The 22,524-nt window shown below is 36.6% G+C and overlaps 1 protein-coding gene across 1 annotated transcript in view; it reads left to right on the top strand.

Annotated features, from left to right (window-relative positions):
* lrig2 (leucine-rich repeats and immunoglobulin-like domains 2) overlaps positions 1-21,471 on the top strand; it is a 34,286-nt gene extending 12,815 nt beyond the window's left edge. The window contains 9 exon segments of the mRNA XM_056460443.1: positions 439-507; positions 596-759; positions 3,038-3,349; positions 7,729-8,010; positions 9,486-9,929; positions 11,859-12,011; positions 14,337-14,477; positions 14,604-14,867; positions 17,757-21,471. Of these exon segments, the coding sequence (XP_056316418.1) occupies positions 439-507; positions 596-759; positions 3,038-3,349; positions 7,729-8,010; positions 9,486-9,929; positions 11,859-12,011; positions 14,337-14,477; positions 14,604-14,867; positions 17,757-17,935 (2,008 nt within the window). The 3' untranslated portion in view covers positions 17,936-21,471.
* Positions 21,472-22,524: the final 1,053 nt, after the last annotated feature.

Here is a 22,524-nt window from a genome sequence, read left to right as displayed (position 1 = left end):
AAATATTAAGAAAGAAACCTATGAAATGTTTAAAATTTGATTATATTGCATGGTCAATTAATTAAATGGAAAGTTGATGTCAAATATGCACTATGAAGAATACGGCTATTCCATCAAATGTTGTTTTTTAACCTTTATGAAGTTAAAATATTGGAATTGTGCCGTCTTAAAGTTAATATAAACATGTCTGAAAACATGACACCTGTTTTAGACAAAAATATATTTTTCTATAGCTATTTAAAAGGAAGTTCTTTTTTTCTTGAGCATTTTCATATCCTATAATTATCCTTTTTTAGACAATTTTATTTTTAATAACTATTAAAAATTAATATATACACAGTTGTTATAATGTTTGTGCTTGAATATTACCCACGACTTTATGCAGAAAAACACAGTTAATCCACCGACTTTAATCCACCATTTAAATGTGTTCTTCAGGGATCTGAGTAAGAATGGCATCATATCTATTCACCCGGACGCTTTCACTCATTTAAAGCTTAAAACACTGTAAGTGATTTATTTTTATTTGACTATACATATTGTATTTCATTAGCTATGTGGTAATATAATATATTTGCACTGTGCTCTTCCTCAGCGATCTGAACAGCAGCAGTCTCCTGTGTGACTGTCAGCTTCAGTGGTTGGGCCAGTGGTTGATTGACAGCCGCTTCCAGCAATCCTGCACCGCTGTCTGTGCTCATCCCGCCTCCCTGGCCGGATCTAGTGTGCTTGCTGTTAAACCAGAGGAGTTTGTCTGCAGTTAGTGAATACTTTTTTTCATAACACTGTAATTTAAAGGATTAGCAACCCAACAATTTAATTTAGGATATATTTTACTGACCCATATTCAGTTTTAATCCCCAGAGAGTTTCGTTCATCTTTGGAACACAAATTAAAGGTGACTTATTATGCCCCTTTTACAAGATGTAAAATAAGTCTCTGATGTCCCTAGAATGTGTGTGTGAAGATTCAGCTCAAAATGCCCCCTCAAAATTGTTTTTAGAACTCTTGGCCCGTTTCCACTGAGTGGTACAGTACGGTACGGTACAGTGCAGGTTAGCACGCGTCACCTTTATCAGGCTTGTATTTCCTCTGCCAAAAGGGTACCAATGGAACGTGGTGTACGACTGAAAGTTTCAGTCGACGTCATTCTTTCTCGAGGAAATGTCAAAGTAAAGCTGTACGGGTCGTTCACATATCAGAGAAATGAGAAACACTTCTGACAAAACAGATGTTTATACACATAAATACTTGTATATAAATGTTCATTACTAATCTTTCTATGTACAGGATTTGATTATAACTGCAGATCAATGATCTGTGCGAAATAGCCTACTGTAACGTCTGCAATTATATGAAGTAAATAATTAAAAAATATGAAATATATTAAAACATACAGACCCTTACTGTCTCCTTCAAAAACAACACGCAACGTATAGCCCACAGTCAGTGCAAACCTCTCCTCTGTATCATTAATCTTCACCAGCACATGTAACCTCTGTTAGAAAGTAATTCCATCATTCCAAGTTCATAATAGTCCAAAAGGTGATGATAATACTTAAACATGGCAGTTTGTTCATCTTTAAGGTTGCTGAAAGAATCATTTGCTCCCTTGTTTTTTCTGACGTCTCCTTTGCTTTTTCACACTTCACTATCACGTTTGTCCGTTTCTGAAAGGATGTCAGAAGCACTTCAATAATCACATGCACATTATTATCATGAGCTCAAGAACCACTTGCACTTTAGACAGCCTTGTAAACAACTAAATTTAGGGAAGTTTAGGGTAGATTCTGCACCTCTTAGGTTAGTTTAAGCTCGGGTCGACCACAGCTCGTTAGTATAAGTATATATTATTATGGATCCTGTCTAAACGTATAAGTAGTTTTATTTATACAGTTTCTTCCAGCTACTATTTGTTTCACTTTCTTCACTTTTAAATATAAATAAAAAAGAAACAGAAAAGAAATAAATAGGTTTTGTTTTAATTAAATTGAATGGTGAGCATGGACCCAAACAAAGAGCTTTTCAGAATATCAAAATGCAGTCAGAGCAGTTAGAAATAATTATAGTCTGATAATTTAGCAATGAAACAAAATAATAATAAATGTCGATTTCTTAAGTGGTTAAACAGAAAAGCTTTTTTTCTAATACTGCCTCAGAAAGTGCGTTAAACTTTTGGTAGACAAGTAGACAGTTGGCTGCTTCTCACTCTGTCTATGCTAATGAGGGAGATATCATCACTAATTTTAGGCTTTCAACCTTCACTGACGTACAAAAGGAGAATGTCAATCATAGAGTTTCTTCAGACTATTTTTATGAAGTGTTTATATATATATATTTGTATATGTGTGTATATATATATATATATATATATATATATATATATATATATATATATATATATATATATACCATTAAGACACATTTTGACAGATAACTGTTTAAACCCTTATAAAATAGATTTTTGCATAATTGGTCAGTCATCGTTTTGATAAAATGCGAGAGCTCCCTCATCCGCCATAGACCGCAACAGTCCAGAGACATTTGTAGTACTGAAAAAGAACAAAAAACATTCCACATGACTTAGTGGTTCAACTATAAAACTATGAAGCTTTAAAACATTCATGTGCCAAAAATCAGCAGAAACGACTGCATCTGGACAGGGTGGGAGTTTACATTGGGGCAATACTTTGCTTGCATGTTGTACGGCTGACTCTATTGCCAATACATTGTATTGCTCGAAGCAAACACAAGCTGTTAATTGATGTGGGAGAAAAAATATAGGTGAACAAAGTGATATTTACATTTTTGTCTGGGGAGGTTCAACCAGCTCTCCAGTTTTATCTAAAGTATCTTAATTTGTGTTCTGAAGATGAATAAATGTCTCAGAGGGTTGGAAGGACAAGAGGGAATAATTAATAACAAAAGTACATTTTTTGGGGAACAAACTCATTAATGCATTACTATTGGCTTCATTTTATGCCATTAATAAAGCTTTTTGTAGCATTAATATGTTGTTATTATGTTTCCTTTGCAGGTGATTTTCCTAAACCCCAGATTACGGCTCATCCCAAGACTGCTGTTGCTTTACGAGGGACAAATGTCACTCTGAACTGCTCTGCCTTCAGCAGCAGCGACTCTCCCATGAGCACGGCCTGGCGCAAAGATGGAGAGGTGCTGTATGAAGCTCAGGTGCAGAACTACGCTCGCTACCAGGACCAGCGCCTCCTCTACACCACCGTACTCCATCTGCTCAACGTCAATTTCACAGACGAGGGCCAGTACCAGTGTGTGCTCTCCAACCATTTCGGCTCAAACTACTCCACTATGGCCAAGCTCACTGTTAATGGTTAGTACATCACTACATTTATTTGATTAACCTTTTAAATGAGTCTAGATGAGGTGTTTTGTTATATGACTGGTTTTATTTTACATTTGTGTATATTTATAATTTATGATCAAATCGTAGTTGTTTTAGCAACTTACAAGTTGTGTATGCCACTCACTTTGCAGAAAAACAAACAACGTTTTAAGTGATGGCATTGCTTGTGTGATAAAGCCTATTAGTAATGACATTAGAGTTTTGTTTATGAAAGAAAAAGCAGTTAAACTATTTCATCTTTTTTTTTAGGGTCTTCAAAAGTCTTAATGTCTTAAATCTCAAAAACTAAATTTTAGGCCTTCAAAAGTCTTACATTTTCTGAAGTATTCTGTTGTAGGTCTTAATCTTTTTTCCTTGTTTCCTTTGTTCACGTATAGCTACCCAATCTGGTCAATACCCATACAATCACCAAAAATTCATCTTAATAAAACCTTTAACGTTTCATTTAAAAATTCTTTTAAAACTTTTTACCATAATGGTTTAATTATTTTTTCTCTACAATAGCATTTGTTTAAACAGGGTGTCCGCCGGGTCTTAAAGTATTAAAAGTTGATAAATCATTTCTAAGAAAATTAAGGCCCTTAAAGGGTATTAAATTCTTAATCACGTTTTTACGAGGTCTTAAATTTTGTTCAAGCATTGTCCAAAGTGTTTGACTCCAAAACAGCATAAATGTATTTATTTTCCTCCTAATATTAACAATGGCGTGCTCGATCCACGCGATTGGTTCGGGCCGGGGCACACCAAGCAATTGAATGATTCATAAACACTGTTGCTTTTTTAGATGAAGCAGCATTCTTGAATGAATGGTTTGAATGAGATAAGTCTTATCTCTTACGTCCGATTCACACGAAGCTTCAGCGTCAACGCTTGACCGAGAGCATGTCTGAAGTTGGGGCTGACGCGATCATCATGGCAGCGTCAACCAATTAAATTAGTCCACAATCGGCTACTGTCTGAGCTGGGGTATTTGCATAAAGCTGTCTGATTGGCTGACACTTCCGTTGGTGCTTGAAAAGTTGAGAAATTCCCAACTTTTGAAGTGGCGGTTCCACAATTCAGTTCGGCAATACTTGACATGACGCCCTATGTGAATGGGGTGTTACATGGTGTTTTTAGTGTGATGTTTTCTACTACAGGCCTACAGCAGTGCAAAATAGCACACCAAGCAAAATAGTTATAATTAATAAAATTCAGATAATAATAATAATGTAATATAATTTTGTCTACTAGTGTTGTCAGAAATAGGGATGTTTTGATAAGTATTGATATTGGAATAATTAAAACAATGCGATTTTAGTTTTTTATTAGTGTCGATTGTTTCCTGGCAGTATGAAAAATTTTATCGAATATCAATATTTCTCAAGGTATCTTATGGAAGTTAGAAATTTCAGTATTGTGAAAAAACCATTGTCTAAATCACAACATGCCATCTTGCAGCTCGTTTTTTTCTTTTTTCATACATCCAGAAATCTTTCCCTAATACTGAGACTCTTTTTGTGAGATTTTGAAATTGTATGATGCATTGAGAAAAAACTGCAATTGTAATTACAGTTTCTTATTGTGTTTGTGTGTGTGAGAGAATGTGTTGGATATTCAATTCAATTTCAATTCAATTCAATATTCAGATGATTGAGTGCTCACTAATGTCTATGGAACAGTATTATAGTTAGTATTTGCATTTTCTTAGTTTTGCATTAAGATTTTCATGCCCAAAAGTGATCGTTAAGACTTTGCTAACCTCTGTGTAAAGCTGCTTTCTCACAGATGTGTGTTTTTGATCTAGTGTTTGATCTGAATAATGAAAAAGACACGATTATTGTAAATTTAAGAGAACAGCAGAAGCTACACCACCGCTAAAGCAGCAAGAGCACAGAAGAACATTATTGTTGGAATCAGTTTCTTGAAATGACAATTATGCAATCATCTGCACTTTTGTGCTGAAGTATTGCTACAGCACTATCATTTGATAAGAAGATTCGCATTAGTTCGTTTTTTTTCTTGCCTTATATACCCTCATTTCTCCATGGTTGTTTTCAGAGCTCTGTCAGTTTAATATTCCACGTCTGTTGAACAAGCATAACAGCCCTCTGGGATGCTGACCTCAGCAATGTAATTATTCTGTTTATATGAGTTCATGATACCGATGAAAGAGCGGATTTGTAACCCAATAACAGAGTATTACAAAAACAGAAGCATGATTCACAAAGCAAACACGGTAAATGGAAATGCCGCTGTTTTAAGGGTTTGATAGGCCATTAAATTACATGTTTTGTACTGTATGTTTAATCAGAAGATCAATTCGGCTGTCACATACAAGTAGAAAATTATGTTAATATTAGTGTTACATAACATTAGCAATGTATTTGCTTGTAAGGCAGCTTATACAGTGTATTGCATTTATTTTATGCCCTTACTACGTATTGTAAAAGGTAGAATAACAGGAATAATACTTTTATGTAAGTAATGAAACTTAATATTTATAATAATTAAATATCAGAATCAGAAAGAGCTTTATTGCCTCGTTCACACATACGAGGAATTTGTTTTCGTGAAAGAGCTTTTACAGTGCAACAGCATTACAGAGACAGGACAAAAAACAGATAATAAATATATTTAAAAAAAAAAAATACAAGTAAGTAGTGAATCCAAATATACAAATTGACAAGTGTATGTACAGCTATTTACTATATACAATGTTATATGTGCACCTGTTATGTGCAAATTGGCATGTAAAGTGTGTTGTTAAATAAGTATATATGTGTATAAAAGTGTACAGCAAGTAAAGATGTTGGTTCCACAATTATTATCATCAAGTGTTCATGAGATGGATTGCCTGAGGGAAGAAACTGTTTCTGTGTCGGGCTGTTCTGGTGCGCAGTGCTCTGTAGCGTCGACCAGAAGGTAAAAGTTCAAAGAGGCGGTGTGCTGGGTGTGAGGGGTCCAGAGTGATTTTGGGAGCCCTTCTGCTCGCTCTGGATAAGTACAGTTCTTGGGTAGGAAAGGTTGTAGCAGTGATTCGCTCGCTATTCGATGTAGTCTTTAGAGATCGTATTTAGTAGCTGAGCTAAACCAGACAGTTATTGATGTGCAGATGACTGATTCAATGATGGAGGTGTAGAACTGTTTCAGCAGCTCCTTTTGGAGGTTAAACTTCCTCAGCTGACGAAGAAAGTACAGCCTCTGTTGAGCTTTTTTGACAATGGAGTCAATGTGAGTGTCCCACTTCAGATCCTGAGAGATGGTTGTGCCCAGGAACCTGAATGACTCCACTGCTGCCACAATGCTGTCCATTAAATTATTGTTTTTCTAATGAAGTAAATAGCAGCATAAAAATATGTTTCTGCCGTGTTTCGGCACAATTTAAGCCCTGGTCCTCGACCACCGGGCCACGGACCGGTACTGGGCCGTTGATCAATTGGTACCGGGCTGCACAAGAAATCATTAATAATTTCCGTTTTATTTATTATCGAAGTCTAAACGATATTTTATTTTGAGAAATCTTTTATTTAAAAAAAATTACCGTATTCTCTTGCTTAGATCTCCACCACTTGAGCGCCCAAATTTAACCCACAAGCAGCAAAATGAGGAAGAAACAGACGTCTTTGGAAAGTTTCTTTGCTAAGGGGAAAAGGCCCAGTGAAGGACCCGCGAACTGCCAAGGAATAGATCCGCAACCCATTTGTCAACAAATCAGGTGAATCCAGCATGTCTGTGCAAGAAGATCAACTGCTGGAAATTGCAAATGACGGCTGCCTTTTAGTGGCCATTTGCATATCCCATCTTTTCTAGAGTTCACGCAAGTTCGTTATTTCCAATGGAGGCGTGCGAGTTGCGTGTGCTGCCGGCGTGACGTGCTTGCGCCTTCCAAACACCTAGTTGAATGAATGCTGCACCGCGAGATTTGTGACCAGAACTGACCGATCCGCTTCAGCTTGTATGGAATATACACATTTCGGTAGACTATCCTAGACACAAACAGAGCACCCAAACGCTGCAGTGCTTTGTCATTTTCTTCATGAGGATAACGGCAATGTTTTGTCAGCAACCTACGAACCATACACCCCGCCCCCCAATTGGTCTGTGGCAAAATTATCAAGCACTGATAGGTTTGCGGTGAGGTTGGGGACATATATCATAATATTTGGGTTTAACGCCATCTTTTTTTCAAAAATAATTTGTACTGTGGCGCAGTTAAATTGGAAGAAATCATGGTAATCTAATGATTTTTTTTTTTTTTGTTTGTTTGTTTTATGGTTACTTGAGTTTTACAAGAATAGACTGGCTATATCTGGACTTTCTGGCATTGCTTGTGGAAATAACTCATTAATTGCTTTTTCCCCCAGAGCTCCCGACCTTCCTGAAGACGCCCATGGACCTGACCATCCGCACCGGGACTGTCGCGAGGTTAGAGTGTGCTGCAGAGGGACACCCGACACCCCAGATCGCTTGGCAAAAAGACGGCGGTATCAATTTCCCTGCTGCTCGCGAAAGAAGGATGCACGTCATGCCAGACGATGACACTTTCTTCATCGCTAATGTGAAGGCAGAAGATATGGGCGTCTACAGCTGTACAGCCAAAAACGAGGCAGGCAGCCTGTCAGCCAATGCCACTCTTACTGTGCTAGGTATAGTATTCGATTCATTTTGACAGTTTGTTTACTTTTAATAAATAATATCAGTTTTTTTTTTTTGGTTACTGAAAATGGCACACTGTCACACTTCTGCTCTCAAAAAGTCCATTTACTAAAAAAAGCATGTTTTGACTCCAACATTTTCATCACGTAAGCATTAAAAGCTTAGAAGAGAACAATTTATCAACATGATCCATCACAACTGACATTATTGAGCAGCTTTATATCTAATCATCAAATTCATCTTAGACATATTGTGGAAGTAAACTCGTTCTGTGATTATTTTAGGAATTCTGCTTCATTTGCTCATGGGTAAATGATTAGTGAGTAACAAATTGCAGTAAAAAACTTTGCTTACAAATTTGTATGTTTATGGCAATGCATTAAAATAAATATAAAAGAAAATACTATTTTGCCACATTAAGCAACATAATATGCTGTTTTTATGGCTAAAATCAATGCAAATGAATGAGGCAGGAAGTCTCAAAACAATTAGGTTACAATTGCCACACCCACTCTTACCTGAGAAATAAGGTGAATAAATGTAAAATAAGAATAGAAAACCAAACACGCTACGTTGCACATTAATATAATAATGTTTCAAATCACTAAAAAGGTTTCCGATTCCAAATGTAAACCATTTTGAGAGTGTATTTCATGCATAAATGTAAAACACTTTATCTATAGTAAGATCCTATTAATATCACCACCCCTTCTGGGTATTCTTACACATACAGTATCTAAATATTGACGCAAGCAGATTATGTTAGGAAGAATTTAAGTGAATGGCAAGTGCTCAAAACACTGCTTATTTGAATGAACTGTCTATTGAGAACTATAGTGTAAGTGTGACAAATTTATTTAGTTTTATTTGCGTTTTTCAGTTTTTGAAGCACCTGGCATAAGTTTTCAGATGTGCACATATTTTCTTTAAAGGGATTCTTTAATGCACCTTTTTACAAGATGTAGAACAAGTTTAGAGTGTGTATATGAAGTTTCAGCTCAAAATACCACACATATAATGTTTTATAACTCTAACAATTTGGCTTTGATTCAGATTCTGCCATTTTGGTGACTGTCACTTTAACTTCAAATGCGATTGCGCTCTTTTCAAAAGAGGGCGGAGCTACAGATGCCTATGTATGACCAAAGTGGCAGATTCAAAACAGGATTAAAGCTATCTCGGTTAAAACTAATGGCAGATGGCTGCTTCTCACTTAGGGCTGTTTATGCTAATGAGGGTGAGATCATCACTAGTGACCCCCCCCCCCGATGACATGTACAAAGAATAAATGTCAGTTAAAGTTTTTTTATAGACTATTTATCTAGTGTGATTATAAAAAATTGAATTAATTTTTACCAGTCGAGGCTGGCTATATTCACACACTGTTCACATAACTGTTTAAACTGCTTATAAAATAGATTTTTGCATAGTAGGTCCTCTTTAAATGGATTTTTTTATTTGACAGAAACTCCATCCTTCCAGCGCCCTCTAGAGGACCGTAATGTTGCCCGAGGAGAGACTGCTGTCCTCCAGTGTATAGCCCGTGGTAGCCCTGCCCCTCGCCTTAATTGGACCAAAGACGATGCCCCGTTGGTTCTAACAGAGCGTCACTTCTTCGCCGCAGCCAATCAGCTCCTTATAATTGTTGATGCGGGACCTGCTGACGCCGGGAAATACACATGCATCATGTCTAACACGCTCGGCACTGAACGTGGCCATATCTACCTCAGCGTCTCACCCTCGGCCAACTGTGACCCAGCGAGCAGCGTTTACGGGCAGGATGGATGGACAACTGTTGGCATTGTTGTGATGGTGGTCGTTTGCTGTGTTGTCGGCACCTCACTTGTATGGGTCATAGTCATTTACCATATGAGGAGGAAGAGCGAGGACTACAGCATTACAAACACAGGTCAGTGGACAGCATCAGTGGAAACTATTTAAAACGATACACATTTTTAAAGCAGTTGGTTAGATTAAATTTAATGGCTAGTAGCAGGGCTTGACATTAACCTTTTTGATCACTAGCCACTTAGGCTAGTAGTTTTCCAACATCACTAGCCACTTGGCATTTTCACTAACCACAATTTTGTTTTTGGGAAAATATATTTTATATGCATAAATTTGACTTTGACATGCTAAAATTACTTGATTTAGATTGTGTTATGTCCACATGCCTGCTCATTCATTTCACTTTTTGTATCGTGTATGAGCTTGCTCAATGAGTTTGAGCAAATGCGTCATGGTTTCATGGTGTCGCATTACAATTAGTTTTTATTTTCACATGACTTTTCAGAGCTCAAAATTAAGGATTAACCAAATTTATCTCTGACCACACCAAACATAAATTAATAATTATTTCTTAGCCACTCATTTAAATGTCAAAACAAGCTAAATATTGCTGTATACTATACTTTTTATGTTACAAAACATTTCTTTAAAAAAAAAAAACTAAAAATTGACATTTACAATTGACACATAAATGGGGAGATTAATCTCATATTAAAGCAATTTTATTGTAAAAATGATAAACCATATTAACAGTAATAACTAAGCGAAAGAAAGCAAGTGAAAAACACACCGTGTGTGATAATGAAAGGATGATCACGCGCACAAGGTTAACGTTAGGCCTGTTGATAATCTGTTCAAAGAATGGTTAAAGCGAAAGCAACCAGTGCTGCTTACAAAAACATAAATCTGGAGCTCTTGAAAGCAGCAAGACTGTGGGTGCATGAGAATAACTCTTTGTCTAGTCTATTTGAAAGAGAACCGATCGCACCAGTTGCGTTTCTAGGCACTGTTGCTTCACGCAAGGAAACGGGAGCATTTTAAACAGTCGCGTGCATCACATCAGCTGTGAGCTAAATTCGGTATTTACCTGCTTTCTTTTGCTAGCACGAACACAATTGTTTTTGTCAGTCCTGCTGCTTCTCGATTCTAGGATTGCATTTTGCACGCATGTTGGGTCATCTTTACTGTCGATCCCTGCTTTTAAGAAAACTACAATTTAAAAATGATTTAACCCACCACAGCTGAAATCTACCTGCATTTGGCAGGTTGGCGGGTGTTAATGTCAAGCCCTGGCTAGTAGTATTTTTTTTTTTGTAGTTTTAATGGCATGATGGTAATTGTTAGTAGAGCTGTCATGATCATGAAAGCGTGGTTAGCTAATAGTTTTGAGACACAATTAAATACATTATTTGTTCATGTTAAAGAAACATAAGGTTTACATAAACATAAACAAGGTTTTTCTTGCATTTAGCAGAATATAAATATGCTCATTTGTAAAATTTTACTTTGTTTTAAATGGATTGCAAGTATTGTTTAACATTCAAAGAATTAAGTTAAATAGTGTACCTAATTTGTAAAATAATAATTCTTTTGCATATATCTTGTACACACAGCTGCTAAGGTAAAAAATTGAGACCACATTTCAATTTATAGTCATGTGCTTAAGTAAAACAATTGTTTTTTTCTTCATATTTCTCATGATGCTTATTCCTAATCTAAAAAAAAAATACATTGAAATTTGTAAGAAATGTTATCAGACCTTTAGAAAATAAAATAAATATTTAAAAAAAATTAAATTCAAAATATTGAATTTACAAAATATCTACAGTTTGTTAAATGTAATGTTATATATTTTAAATAATGTCAAGTATGTTTTGTATATAATAGTATTCATGTTTATACCATATGCAACAAAACCAGCGCTACCTTAATACTTTACATGCTAGACGTTAACAGTTAATATACAAAAAAACAGACTTTTAATACTTAAATTTTGTGAACTTCTGCAAAAAAATAGCAATTATTATGTAAATATTTCTCTGTGTATCAGATGAGATGAACCTACCAGCAGACATTCCCAGTTACCTGTCGTCTCAGGGCACACTGTCAGAGCCTCAGGAGGGCTACAGTAACTCAGAGAATGGAAGCCACCAGCAGCTCATGCCCTCTCATGCTAACGGTTACATCCATAAAGGCACCGATGGTAAGATATGTGCTGAGTGTTCATTTCTTCATAGAAATCATGTTTTCTACATGCATCTTTATAAAGGATATACAGTATAACACTAGGGATGGGTGATACAGATTTTATCATGATGTTTTCTTGTATGTATTGCGATAACGATATTATGATAATAATTCATATGTATCCACTCAGACAAAAAAAGAAGAGAAAATCTTTTAAGAAAAGTAGTTTTATTTCATTTAAACCCTTCTGCAGGGGTGGGCAAACTCGGTCCTGGAGGGCCGGTGTCCTGCACAGTTTAGCTCCCACTCTGATCAAACACACCTGCTTCTAGATAGTTAGTGATCTTGAAGACACTGATTAGCATGTTCAGGTGTGTTTGAGTAGAGTTGAAGCTAAACTATGCAGGACACCGGCCCTCCAGGACCGAGTTTGCCCACCCCTGCCCTTCTGGATGCCCACTGTCATGCAGATCTCAATCATAATCAAACACACTAAAGCAGCTAGTCACGCGTTTCAGAATCTTCTAAAATACACAAGCAGATTTGCAGAAGAAGGTTAGAAATAAAGTTTGCAGGACAGAGGGCAGAGTTTGAGACCTCTGAAACAGTATTGCGAGCATACAATAAAATGTTATAGATTTACTTTATACTGGACGCTAGAGGGCGCCCTCATAATCTCCATTTATACATTACTGAAGAGAAGACATCAGCTATAACTACTGGACAGAAAAGAGAGTAAAAATAATGTAGATGTAAATCCATATATGGATCAAACATGAAAAAAAAAAACTATTATAATCTAATTCTTGGCAATATATAGATTATTTGTGTTCTTTAAGCAATCCTGGCTGTTATATAAGCTTAATGTATATTTATAATGCAATGCTAATTGACCTAGCCTTAATCACTGTATTAATTACTACAAAATATCCAGATTATTGAGACATTAAACCATGTCTGGTCTAGGGTTGGGCAATGTTGTCCAATTTGACATCGTACCTTGTCTAATATGAAACATCGCGATGGAGGATGGCATTGTCATCGTAGGCGGCGGTGAATTAATTATTTCTGAATAATAATGAATTCATAATGAATTAATTATTTGTAGCCTACCGTTTCAACTACTTGACCTGCATGGTCTTAGTTTTACCCATAACCAAATCATTAATGAATAAATATAAGTTACACACAAATTACCACCTGTCAATCACTTTTTCCCCAGGACTCTGGCATGAATAGGCAGAGAGATCGGTGTTGTTATAATGGCGTCGACAAACTTGTTTGGTAAAAAGGTGCACAACCAACAGGAACCAACGAAAAGTATCTGAGGTTTTCGCTAAAATTACAAAGTACAAGCATGAAAGCGAAACATTGAAGCAGTGTACTGACCCTCTGACACTCTGGACCCGGTGTCTCGAGTGCATGACAGTGTCTGTGTGCGTGTGTGTGGTCACGTGATGTGCGTTTTCAGTAGTAGTGTGGACTGAGGGCTGTTCAGAAATGCTAGGTGAAACGCCAGAGTGGAAATGGACCGTTTTCGTTCTAAAATGGCATTTTAAAACTAAGACGTATTCGTGTAAACGGGGCCTAAGTGTGTATTTTTCGCGAGCGGATTTGCGATGGGGGCGGAGGATCGCCAACTCTAAACTGGTCACAAAATGAATTGCTTCAAACAGTCGACTGATGTTACACTATTGCACATGTACTACTATAATAATAATAATAATTTGTTGCACTCACCGAGTTGTGGTTTTATCATATTGTGATAAGTCAAAGCTTTTTTTATCGTGGGGAAATTAGGGTTGTCGCCATACTGGAATTCGGTCCTAATCAATACTGCAATTTTAAAAACGTAAATTTCCCGATAACATTTTAGCACGTTCTCAAACACCACTGATTTGCCATTGTGTGCATGTGCTCAACAAAAATGACAATGAAGGTCATCAGTTCACCGCTGTTTACTAAGTGTAACCACAGATACAGGTACGCTGGAACGTTTTAAAGCCACGTAGATCAGCTGGTTTGTCTATAAGCTGACATATGAACGATGCACTGATGAATCGTGGCTTGAAAACACTCCAGTGTTCCTGTATCTGTGGTTACACTCAGTAAATAGTGGTGAATTTGGTGAACTGATGACCTTCACGGCCAATCACAGTCATTTCTGTTTAGCATGTGAACACAATGGCAAATTAGCGCTTTTTAAGAATGTGCACAAATAAAATAAACGTTTTTAAAATTCCAGTATCGTGACAACACTAGCGGAGATTAAAACTGGTACATTGCAAATGATAAGATATTGCTCATCTCTATATAATACTATCTTGTTGTGTCCAAACAGGAGTATGTTATGGTGAAGTAAGCAGCGATGTTGATCCAGATGCCAATGGAATGCTGGGTAGTCGTGTAGGCTCTTTCTTTGCTGGACGTAACAGCTTCCATCGGAGTGAACCAAGAGAAGGACAGTCAAATATCCCTAATGGTAGAGTAAAACTTTAATTCATTGATAAATAAATAAATAAAAGTTTAGAATTCACTTTGTCATCTCACTAATTGAGTTTAATGATCTGTATTTGCATGACAAGCTGACCCATGTTTGTGTTTGTAGGAGGAGCGGGCGCTCTTGTAATCTGCTCTGACTGCTACGATAATGCTAATATCTACTCGCGCACACGTGAGTACTGCCCGTATGCCTATCTGACAGAGGATGACCCACTTGTGGCTCAGATTTCTCGGGATGGACGTCAAGAGCGAGATCAACACACTGAGAATTCGGACGCGGTGTTGGAGAGCTTCATAAATCAGCAGAACGCATCAGTGTTTCTCAGCAACCATGAACCACGACTACCAGCATCACAAAACTACAACACTGGTGAGATCAACACTCTACATAAATCAACAACATATTAATGTTTAAATCTCACTTTCTTTTATTATTCCTTTGACCATTTGCTTTCTAAATGAGTGATTTGTCTACCTTAACAACAGTTTTAGATATTAAAGGGATAGTTCACCCTAAAATGTACTTTTTTTAACATTTAAACTTTTATGATTTTTTTTTTTCTGTTGTAAACACAAAACAAGATATTCTGAAGAATGTTGGAAAAAAGCAAGCATTGGATTGGTGGAAATCAATGGCGGTTTTATTTTTATTTTTCAGTTTTCATTATTTGGGTGAACTATCCCTTAATTTTTTCTTAACCATCTTTAAAAAATTTCTAACAAAATTTACTTTGATGTTGATCAAAACAGCATTTCGATTTGTTTATTTGTGGATGAGAAAGCTACGGAGATCCAGAAGAGACATGGTGGGGAAACAATGGGTGGGACGATTTATTTATTTTTTTGCGTTCCCTCGCAAAACTTGTTTCACGAACACTTGTTCACGTTATACTTCAAAATAAAGGTCATTTGCATGTACAGTCAAGCGTGAACCCAACGTATGAATGCATTCACTTCATTAATGCTGTTGATTATGGATGCGTCTTGCAGTGGTTGAGAGTTCCTTACTTCACTTTTAGAGTGAATGCATTAGGAGATTAATGCATCAGGAAAGTGATTACCTATTAAAAAAATTTATTTCGTTAAACATTTTATTAAAAATAAATAGTTTTGCGAGGGAACGCAAAACAACTTGGCGAGGGAGCGCAAAACATCTTTGCGAGATACCTCAAAACAACTTGGCGAGGAAACTCAAAACATCTTTGCGAGATAACGCAAAACAACCTAGCGAGGGAGCGCTAAACATCTTTGCGAGATAACGCAAAAGAACCTGGCAAGAAAACGCAAAACAACCTAGCGAGGGAACGCAGAACTTCTTTGCAAGGGAAGGCAAAACATCTTTTTGAGGGAACACAAAAGCTTAAAAAAATTTATATTTAAATATTTTATCCTCTCACCCATTTTTTTTCTCACCACCACATCCTTTCCAGGTCTTCGTAGAAAAGCGCTATACATGTCTTCATGTTTATATGTCTATATTAGAACATTAAGGCACAATTTTAAAATACAAGTATAGTTGTTTTTTATTATTATTGCTTTTATTATTATTATTATTATTATTATTATTATTATTTAAAAAGGCATTTATGTATTTTAATGTTTTTATATTTATAAAGTTTAATTCCAGTAAAGTTTTAAAACGTTTTTAAAAGGTGTCTCTTGTTGTCAATTTAATTAAAATATAGTAAAAATAAAAAAAACAAAGTGTTCAAAAGGTATTTTAAATATTTATTTAACATTATTAGGAATCTGTTACTTTTAATCAAGCTAATATGTCAGTGTTAAATAAAACTACTAAAAAATAAACAATACAGTGTACACTTTAGTAAAAATTGAACATTTCTACTTTCAATCAATTCTCAAGTAAATCAGAGGTTAGATAAATTCAATTGCAATCAGTTAGTCATTTGTTTATCCAGTCTTCACAGATGATTCAAAGCGTTATGGACAAACCATAGAAATGAATGGGCAGAAAGTGTATAAACACTGCAAATGTTATTCATGCATTCTGTTGTTAGTTATGTATTGTTTGAGTATCGATATCGAAATGTGTGTAATCGTTATAGTCACATCGCTGGATTTGGTTATTTAATAAATATTAAAATATGAACATATTATTTATATATTATTCTATACAATTATTTGTACATGATCATGAGCATGTTATTTTGTTTCATTTTTGTATTTGAATACTGTTAGACTCCACAGAAAACCATGAGGCACTGTATGTTTCACTTTTATCTTCGCTCTCATATTTCTATATGAGTGTAATTTGTTATATTTTATACAGATCATCCCAGTAGAGCTAAATTATTGAAATCTTTCAAAATAGAGCTATTCAAATCACCACAATATATGTCGCAGCAAAACAAATTATTGCAATGTGAGATTATTTTCTGATATCATGCAGCTCTAGTGTGTACCAGCATAAATACAGTTTGGCCCCGTTTACACTGCCAGTTAAATGTGACCCAATTCAGATTTTTTTTGCTCATATTTGACACAGATCGGATCTGTTCTATCATTGTGTAAACACACAAAAAACATGCATTCATGTTCAGAGATCTGTTTCAGGCCTCCTTTATATGTGGAAATAAATCAGATGTAAATCGGATATGTGACAATGCAACTATGATGTAAACATGGATTTATTGTGGCCTTCCGTTTTGGGCGTCATTAAACTTGCGACAGTGTGGTTCATGTCCGCGGTTTAATGATGTAGAAGCAAGAGCGTGTGTGGAGCGGGGTAAACAACAACAACAACAACAACAGAGGAAACATGGAGGAGGAAAGTGGTCAGTGGTCGACGGCAGAAGTTACCTACCTCCTTGCCCTGTGGGCAGTGTCAGTTCAAGATGAGATTAAAGGGTCCTAACAAATCTGTTTGGACACCATATATAAACCATACTGTAGGCGCAAGCTGCGATGACGGCCCTTTCTCTCCTCCTCCGCCTCAAAATCATATTAAAGTTGGGCGAATTTCGCATATTTCTCAGAAGTAAAAGCAAGACAATTTCTTCCATCGTGGCTAGTGTGGTGCAGATTCTAGAACCCGCCTTTTACGCTTGCGCGATGCCGTGAGTTATATGGCAAGTGTAACCACATGAATCGGATATGGGTCACAATTAAAAGAACGTGTAAACGGACAGGCAAAAAAAATCAGATATAGCCAAGATATAGGCCTGACAGTGTAAACGTAACCTTTGTAACTCATCTACTGCTTGTATCCATTTTCCCAATCTCTATTATATTTTATCAGATGTCCCAGGCAGGTCATTTTGGGATGCTGAGGAAATGCACCTCACCCAGAGCTCAGTGACTGTACACAACCCCCCGGTGTGTCCATCCAATGGGGACGACCATGAGGAGAGGAGGGGGGCACTGGAGGAACCTTCATACAGGACTAACCCACAGGAAAGCACCTCTGCGCTCACATAAACCCAATCCTGTGCTCTCCAATCCCCAAACATCATCACCGCCCTGTCCTTCAGTGTCCCACCAGTGCCCTCACTCCACTACCTCCTTCGAGAAGCCTCATTATCTGCCAAATGAAACGCCTCTCTCTTCAGTGTTTACACCTGTTAATCCTTCATGTTTCTTTGGAGCTCATTGGGATGTGTGTAAAAAAACTTGTTCAAAACAGGAGATGCATTTCCCGCTTTCACCATTCCTTCCCGGTGTGGTTTCGAGCCCTGAATGTAATGTTTTCCAAGAGCTCCACTAGTCCTACCTTTATCCCATGACGTATGAATTATTCTGTGTTTGGTTTGTATGCTCAAGAACGTTGAGCCTCTTTGCATATGCCAAAAAAGCTTGACCCAGACATCTTTTTGCTCTGGATCTTTCTGAATGCTGACAGTGGACATCGGACTGCCAAAATTGAGCAGCGACTGACTTCAGAGGGTCGATTACCCGTATTGCATTTCTCATTGCTGTTGGCAAGCGGTACTGACTGCTGACCGATAATGTGTTAACAGAGTTGACGGCTCTGTTGTTTCCACTTGTTATTGTACGCCGGAGTTACTGTTATTTGTCATTAATAATGCATTTTGTTTTGCTCTTCACAAAAACGCAAACCTATTCCTCAGTTGCTCTCTGTTTTTTGTGAGGCACTATAATCGACCGTAAGAAAGATTGAATATATTGCACCTTTGACAATCCGCCCAGGACAGCCTTACGAAAATTGTGATATACTCGCTCGCTTTTTAATTTTTTCTCATCCTTTGTTTTGCATATTATGCTTTTGTGTATTTTTTTTTATTTTAAGATATAATTTTAAGGGTTAAGATTGTACTGTTTGGTACCCTAGTGGTGTAGAAATCACACACTTCACCTTTACAGTATGTCTTTGTGCTGTTAATATATGTATTACTACATATATGTTTGAGCTGAAGTCTCATCCGTCCGGTACATGCTATTATGTTAGTAGAGCTCCTGAAAAAAATTTATATTGTGTCTTCATTTACGTAACCTCCGCTTGTTCCCAAACCTATTTAAGTTTCTTTCTTCTGTTGAACAACAAAAAAAAGAAGATATTTTGAAGATTGCTTGAACCGGCCATTATTTTCATTGTTTTTTTTATTCTATGGATGTCAAAGGCTGCCAGTTTCCAACATTCTACAAAATATCTTCTTTTGTTTTCAACAGAATTAAAAACTCTAGGGATAAAAATGTATTAACTCCCTTTTAAGGTTAAAAACAATTGACAATTAAGCATAGGCCGACCTAATCAGTTTTAATGTTGTGGATGGACAGTTGGATTTTAGTTCTCTTGCCTGTAAACATGGTCTTAATAGAGGTGAGCTGTGTCCAAAAACAAAAAAAAAAACTTCTTTCTTCCCACTCATTTAACTCGCACCAAGGAAAGCCATTTCACGCTGACTTTCACAGCACTGTAAAATAACCTCTAATGATCTTGAACTAATTTAAATGAGCTTCAGGGATAAGCAAGGGAATATTTAATCACCATAATTATAATTTCTTCAAATTTGGAGGGTAGAAGTACTATGAATGGATTTACTGCTTTTTAGACACTCAGTTGGAATAAATATATTCCTCCAATTGTATTTGTTCTGTAAGCCCAATCGCATGCATGATTGTTAAATATTTTAATAACAAAAGTATCCTGATGAAAGACAGGAACACTTTTTTTGGTAAATGTGCTAATGGTCTAATCCGATTCAATGATCTATGCTAAGCTAAAAGTGTGCCTGCCAGACCCGGAGATTAGCTGAATGGATTAAAAATGGATAGAAAAATGGATTAAAAAAATGTTAAACTGAACTGTTTACTGTAGGAGAGTTGTAAAATGAGCCTATTCCCAGAAAAAAAGTGGAATGTTCCTTTAACACAGTTTTCACTTTCCGGGCACAGCTACAACCTTTCTTTAAAGTCCATTTTATGAACTGAAATTGTGTGTCAGGTGAAATGTTTCCCATCAGAAGCTTTTAAACTTTAAATACAAAAGTCTAGTCAGGTTTTCCAATGCTCAGCTAAATTTTACAGACACACCAATTTTTCCAATATGAAGATTAGTTGGAAATTTCATTTGAGTGTGAAGTTTCGCCAGTGATTTTGTTAACACGATCGCCCCTTTAGAGAAAACCTACTCTCACATTCTTGACCATCTGGATTGACTGCTTGATGACCCAAACCATGTTTTTAGATTACAATATTTGATTCACATTTGCCTTAGAAACACTGCAATTTTTTTTGGAAATAGATGCTAATGATCTATCCCGATTCAATGATCTATGTTAAGCTAAGCTAAAAGTGTCCCTTCCAGACCCAGAGATTGGCTGAATGGATTAAAAAATGGTTAAAATGAGCTGTTTAACTCTTGGGGTGTTGTAGAATGAGCCTCTTTGCAAAAAAACTCATGGAACTTTTAACACATTTTTGCCTCCAGAAGAACGTAATTGTTTTTGGACACAGCTACAACCTTGCTTATAATGTCCATATCAGGAACTGAATAGTCATGCCAGGTGAAATATTTCCATCAGAAGCTTATGAACTTTGAATACAAGTCAAGTTTCCCAATGCTTAGCAAAATTTTACAGACAAAATGTAGTTGGAAATTTCATTTGAGTGTGAAGTTTCACCAATGATAACATGCTCGCCCCTTTAGAGGAGAAACCATGACCCAAACCATGTTTATGGACTCCCAACTGAAAAAGTTCCCTAATTTTCAGTTCACTCACATTTGCACTTTTTTTTAACCAACAAAAAAAGCTGGATCTTACTCTGCAGCAGATATCTGTGGTCACTGTCTTCCTCGTCGTCTTTTAATGGAAATGATTCATTTCAGACACTCTCCAACTGTGATAACGACCCCTTGATTTGCATATTCATTTGTTGCATTTTGCACAATCTCTTGCCTTGCTGTTAGCTATACAATTACACTAATCAAGAGACCTTGATGCCAGATGATGCGGCTGACTCCTCGCTGCGTCAATTTCCCTTGTTGAAAGGAAAGGAGTCTGTGTGTGTGTGTGCGTGTGTGTGTGTGCGTGTGTGTGTGTGTGTGTGTGTGTGTGTCATCAGCGGCTTCATTTAAAACATCCACGTTTTTTTTGAATTGCTGTTAGTGTTTGCTTGGCCTTTCTTGGTTGGGCTTGTGGGAGGCGAACATAAAGCTGCATCATTTAAAAGTGATGCAAGTGAATAGCAGATTTATTTTACTCTGAATTACGTAGGACTCTGTTGGGATCTTTTTATTTAGTTGTGTTCAAATTTAAACCAAAGAAAAAAACATTCCTGCCTTCTGCAAACCAAAGCTTCGCTTCAATGCTTTGACAATATTTAAATGCTGCTTTTATATATATTTTTTTGTGTATTGTTTTTTTTTTGTATGCTGTACCTGTACATTCTGTAAAGCATGTATAAAGAACATTGTTTCAGAAAGTTCTGACATTTAGCTGACATTTAAACATTAAAATGAATTCAGATGCGTTACTGGTGAAGATGTTCCTGTGTTGCTCAAATTGTTAGTGGAAATGGCTTAAAGGAAGAAGTGGTGTTTTTGTTTTTTCTCATTTAAAAGGACCTTAAAAATGAAACAGTCATGTTTACTCACCCTTTACTTGATCCAAACCTCTGATTTTCTTTTTCTGTGAAACAGAAAAGAAGGTATTTTCAAGAAAGCTAAAAATACATATTGACTTCCACAGTATTTGTTTTTAAGTCAATGGTTACAGGTTTTCAGCTCTCTTCAAATTATCTTCTGTGTACAACGGAAAAGGAAACGCATGTGTAAACTTGAGGGAGAGGAAATGGTGAGTAAAATAAATATTTTGGGTGAACTACCCATTTTAAGAGCTCCTATTTGACCCCTTTTACAAGATAAGATAAGTTTTTGGTGTAGCCAGAATGTGTCTTAAGTTTATCTCAGAATACCTATCAGATTATTTATTAAACAATGCAGAAGATGCCCATTTAATCATAGAGCAAAATGTAGCTGTTTTTGTAGCCTGCACCTTTAAATGCAGATGAGCTGGTTCTCACCGCCCACCGTTCCAACGTGCATGTCTGCTTCTCATGCGTTACGTCAGATAAACAGCAGTCGGTGACAGGTAGACAGACAACTGATTTTTTTTTTATCCCAGTTTCTTTGCAAAACCTGTTCTGTGGACATGTTTATATGCATTACTACGGAGACATGTTAATACGCTCCTGTCAATCAATTCAGTGGGCAGGGAAATATATCACATTGAGGTGGGCCTCAATCTCTGGGATTTGGATCCAATTTTAACATCAGGAAATTTAAAAGAGAGACTTTAGAGAGTTTATGGGTGTTTTCACACCTGCCTTATTTAGTTTGGTTGAATCGTAGTAGAGTTCGATTTCCCTAATGGTGCGGTTCGTTTGAGCAGGTCTGAATGCAGCAATTGCACTCGTGTGCACCAAAAGCAGACCAAAGAATCGTACCAAGACCACTTTGAAGAGGTGGTCTCGATACGCTTTAAAACGGACCATGGAGCGGTTCGTTTGTGGTGAGAACATGATCCGAACTAAAACAGACCCATCCG

This window comes from Danio aesculapii, chromosome 6 (assembly GCF_903798145.1).
Source record: "Danio aesculapii chromosome 6, fDanAes4.1, whole genome shotgun sequence".
Lineage (NCBI taxonomy): Eukaryota > Metazoa > Chordata > Actinopteri > Cypriniformes > Danionidae > Danio > Danio aesculapii.
This window is presented reverse-complemented; position numbering and strand designations above follow the sequence as displayed.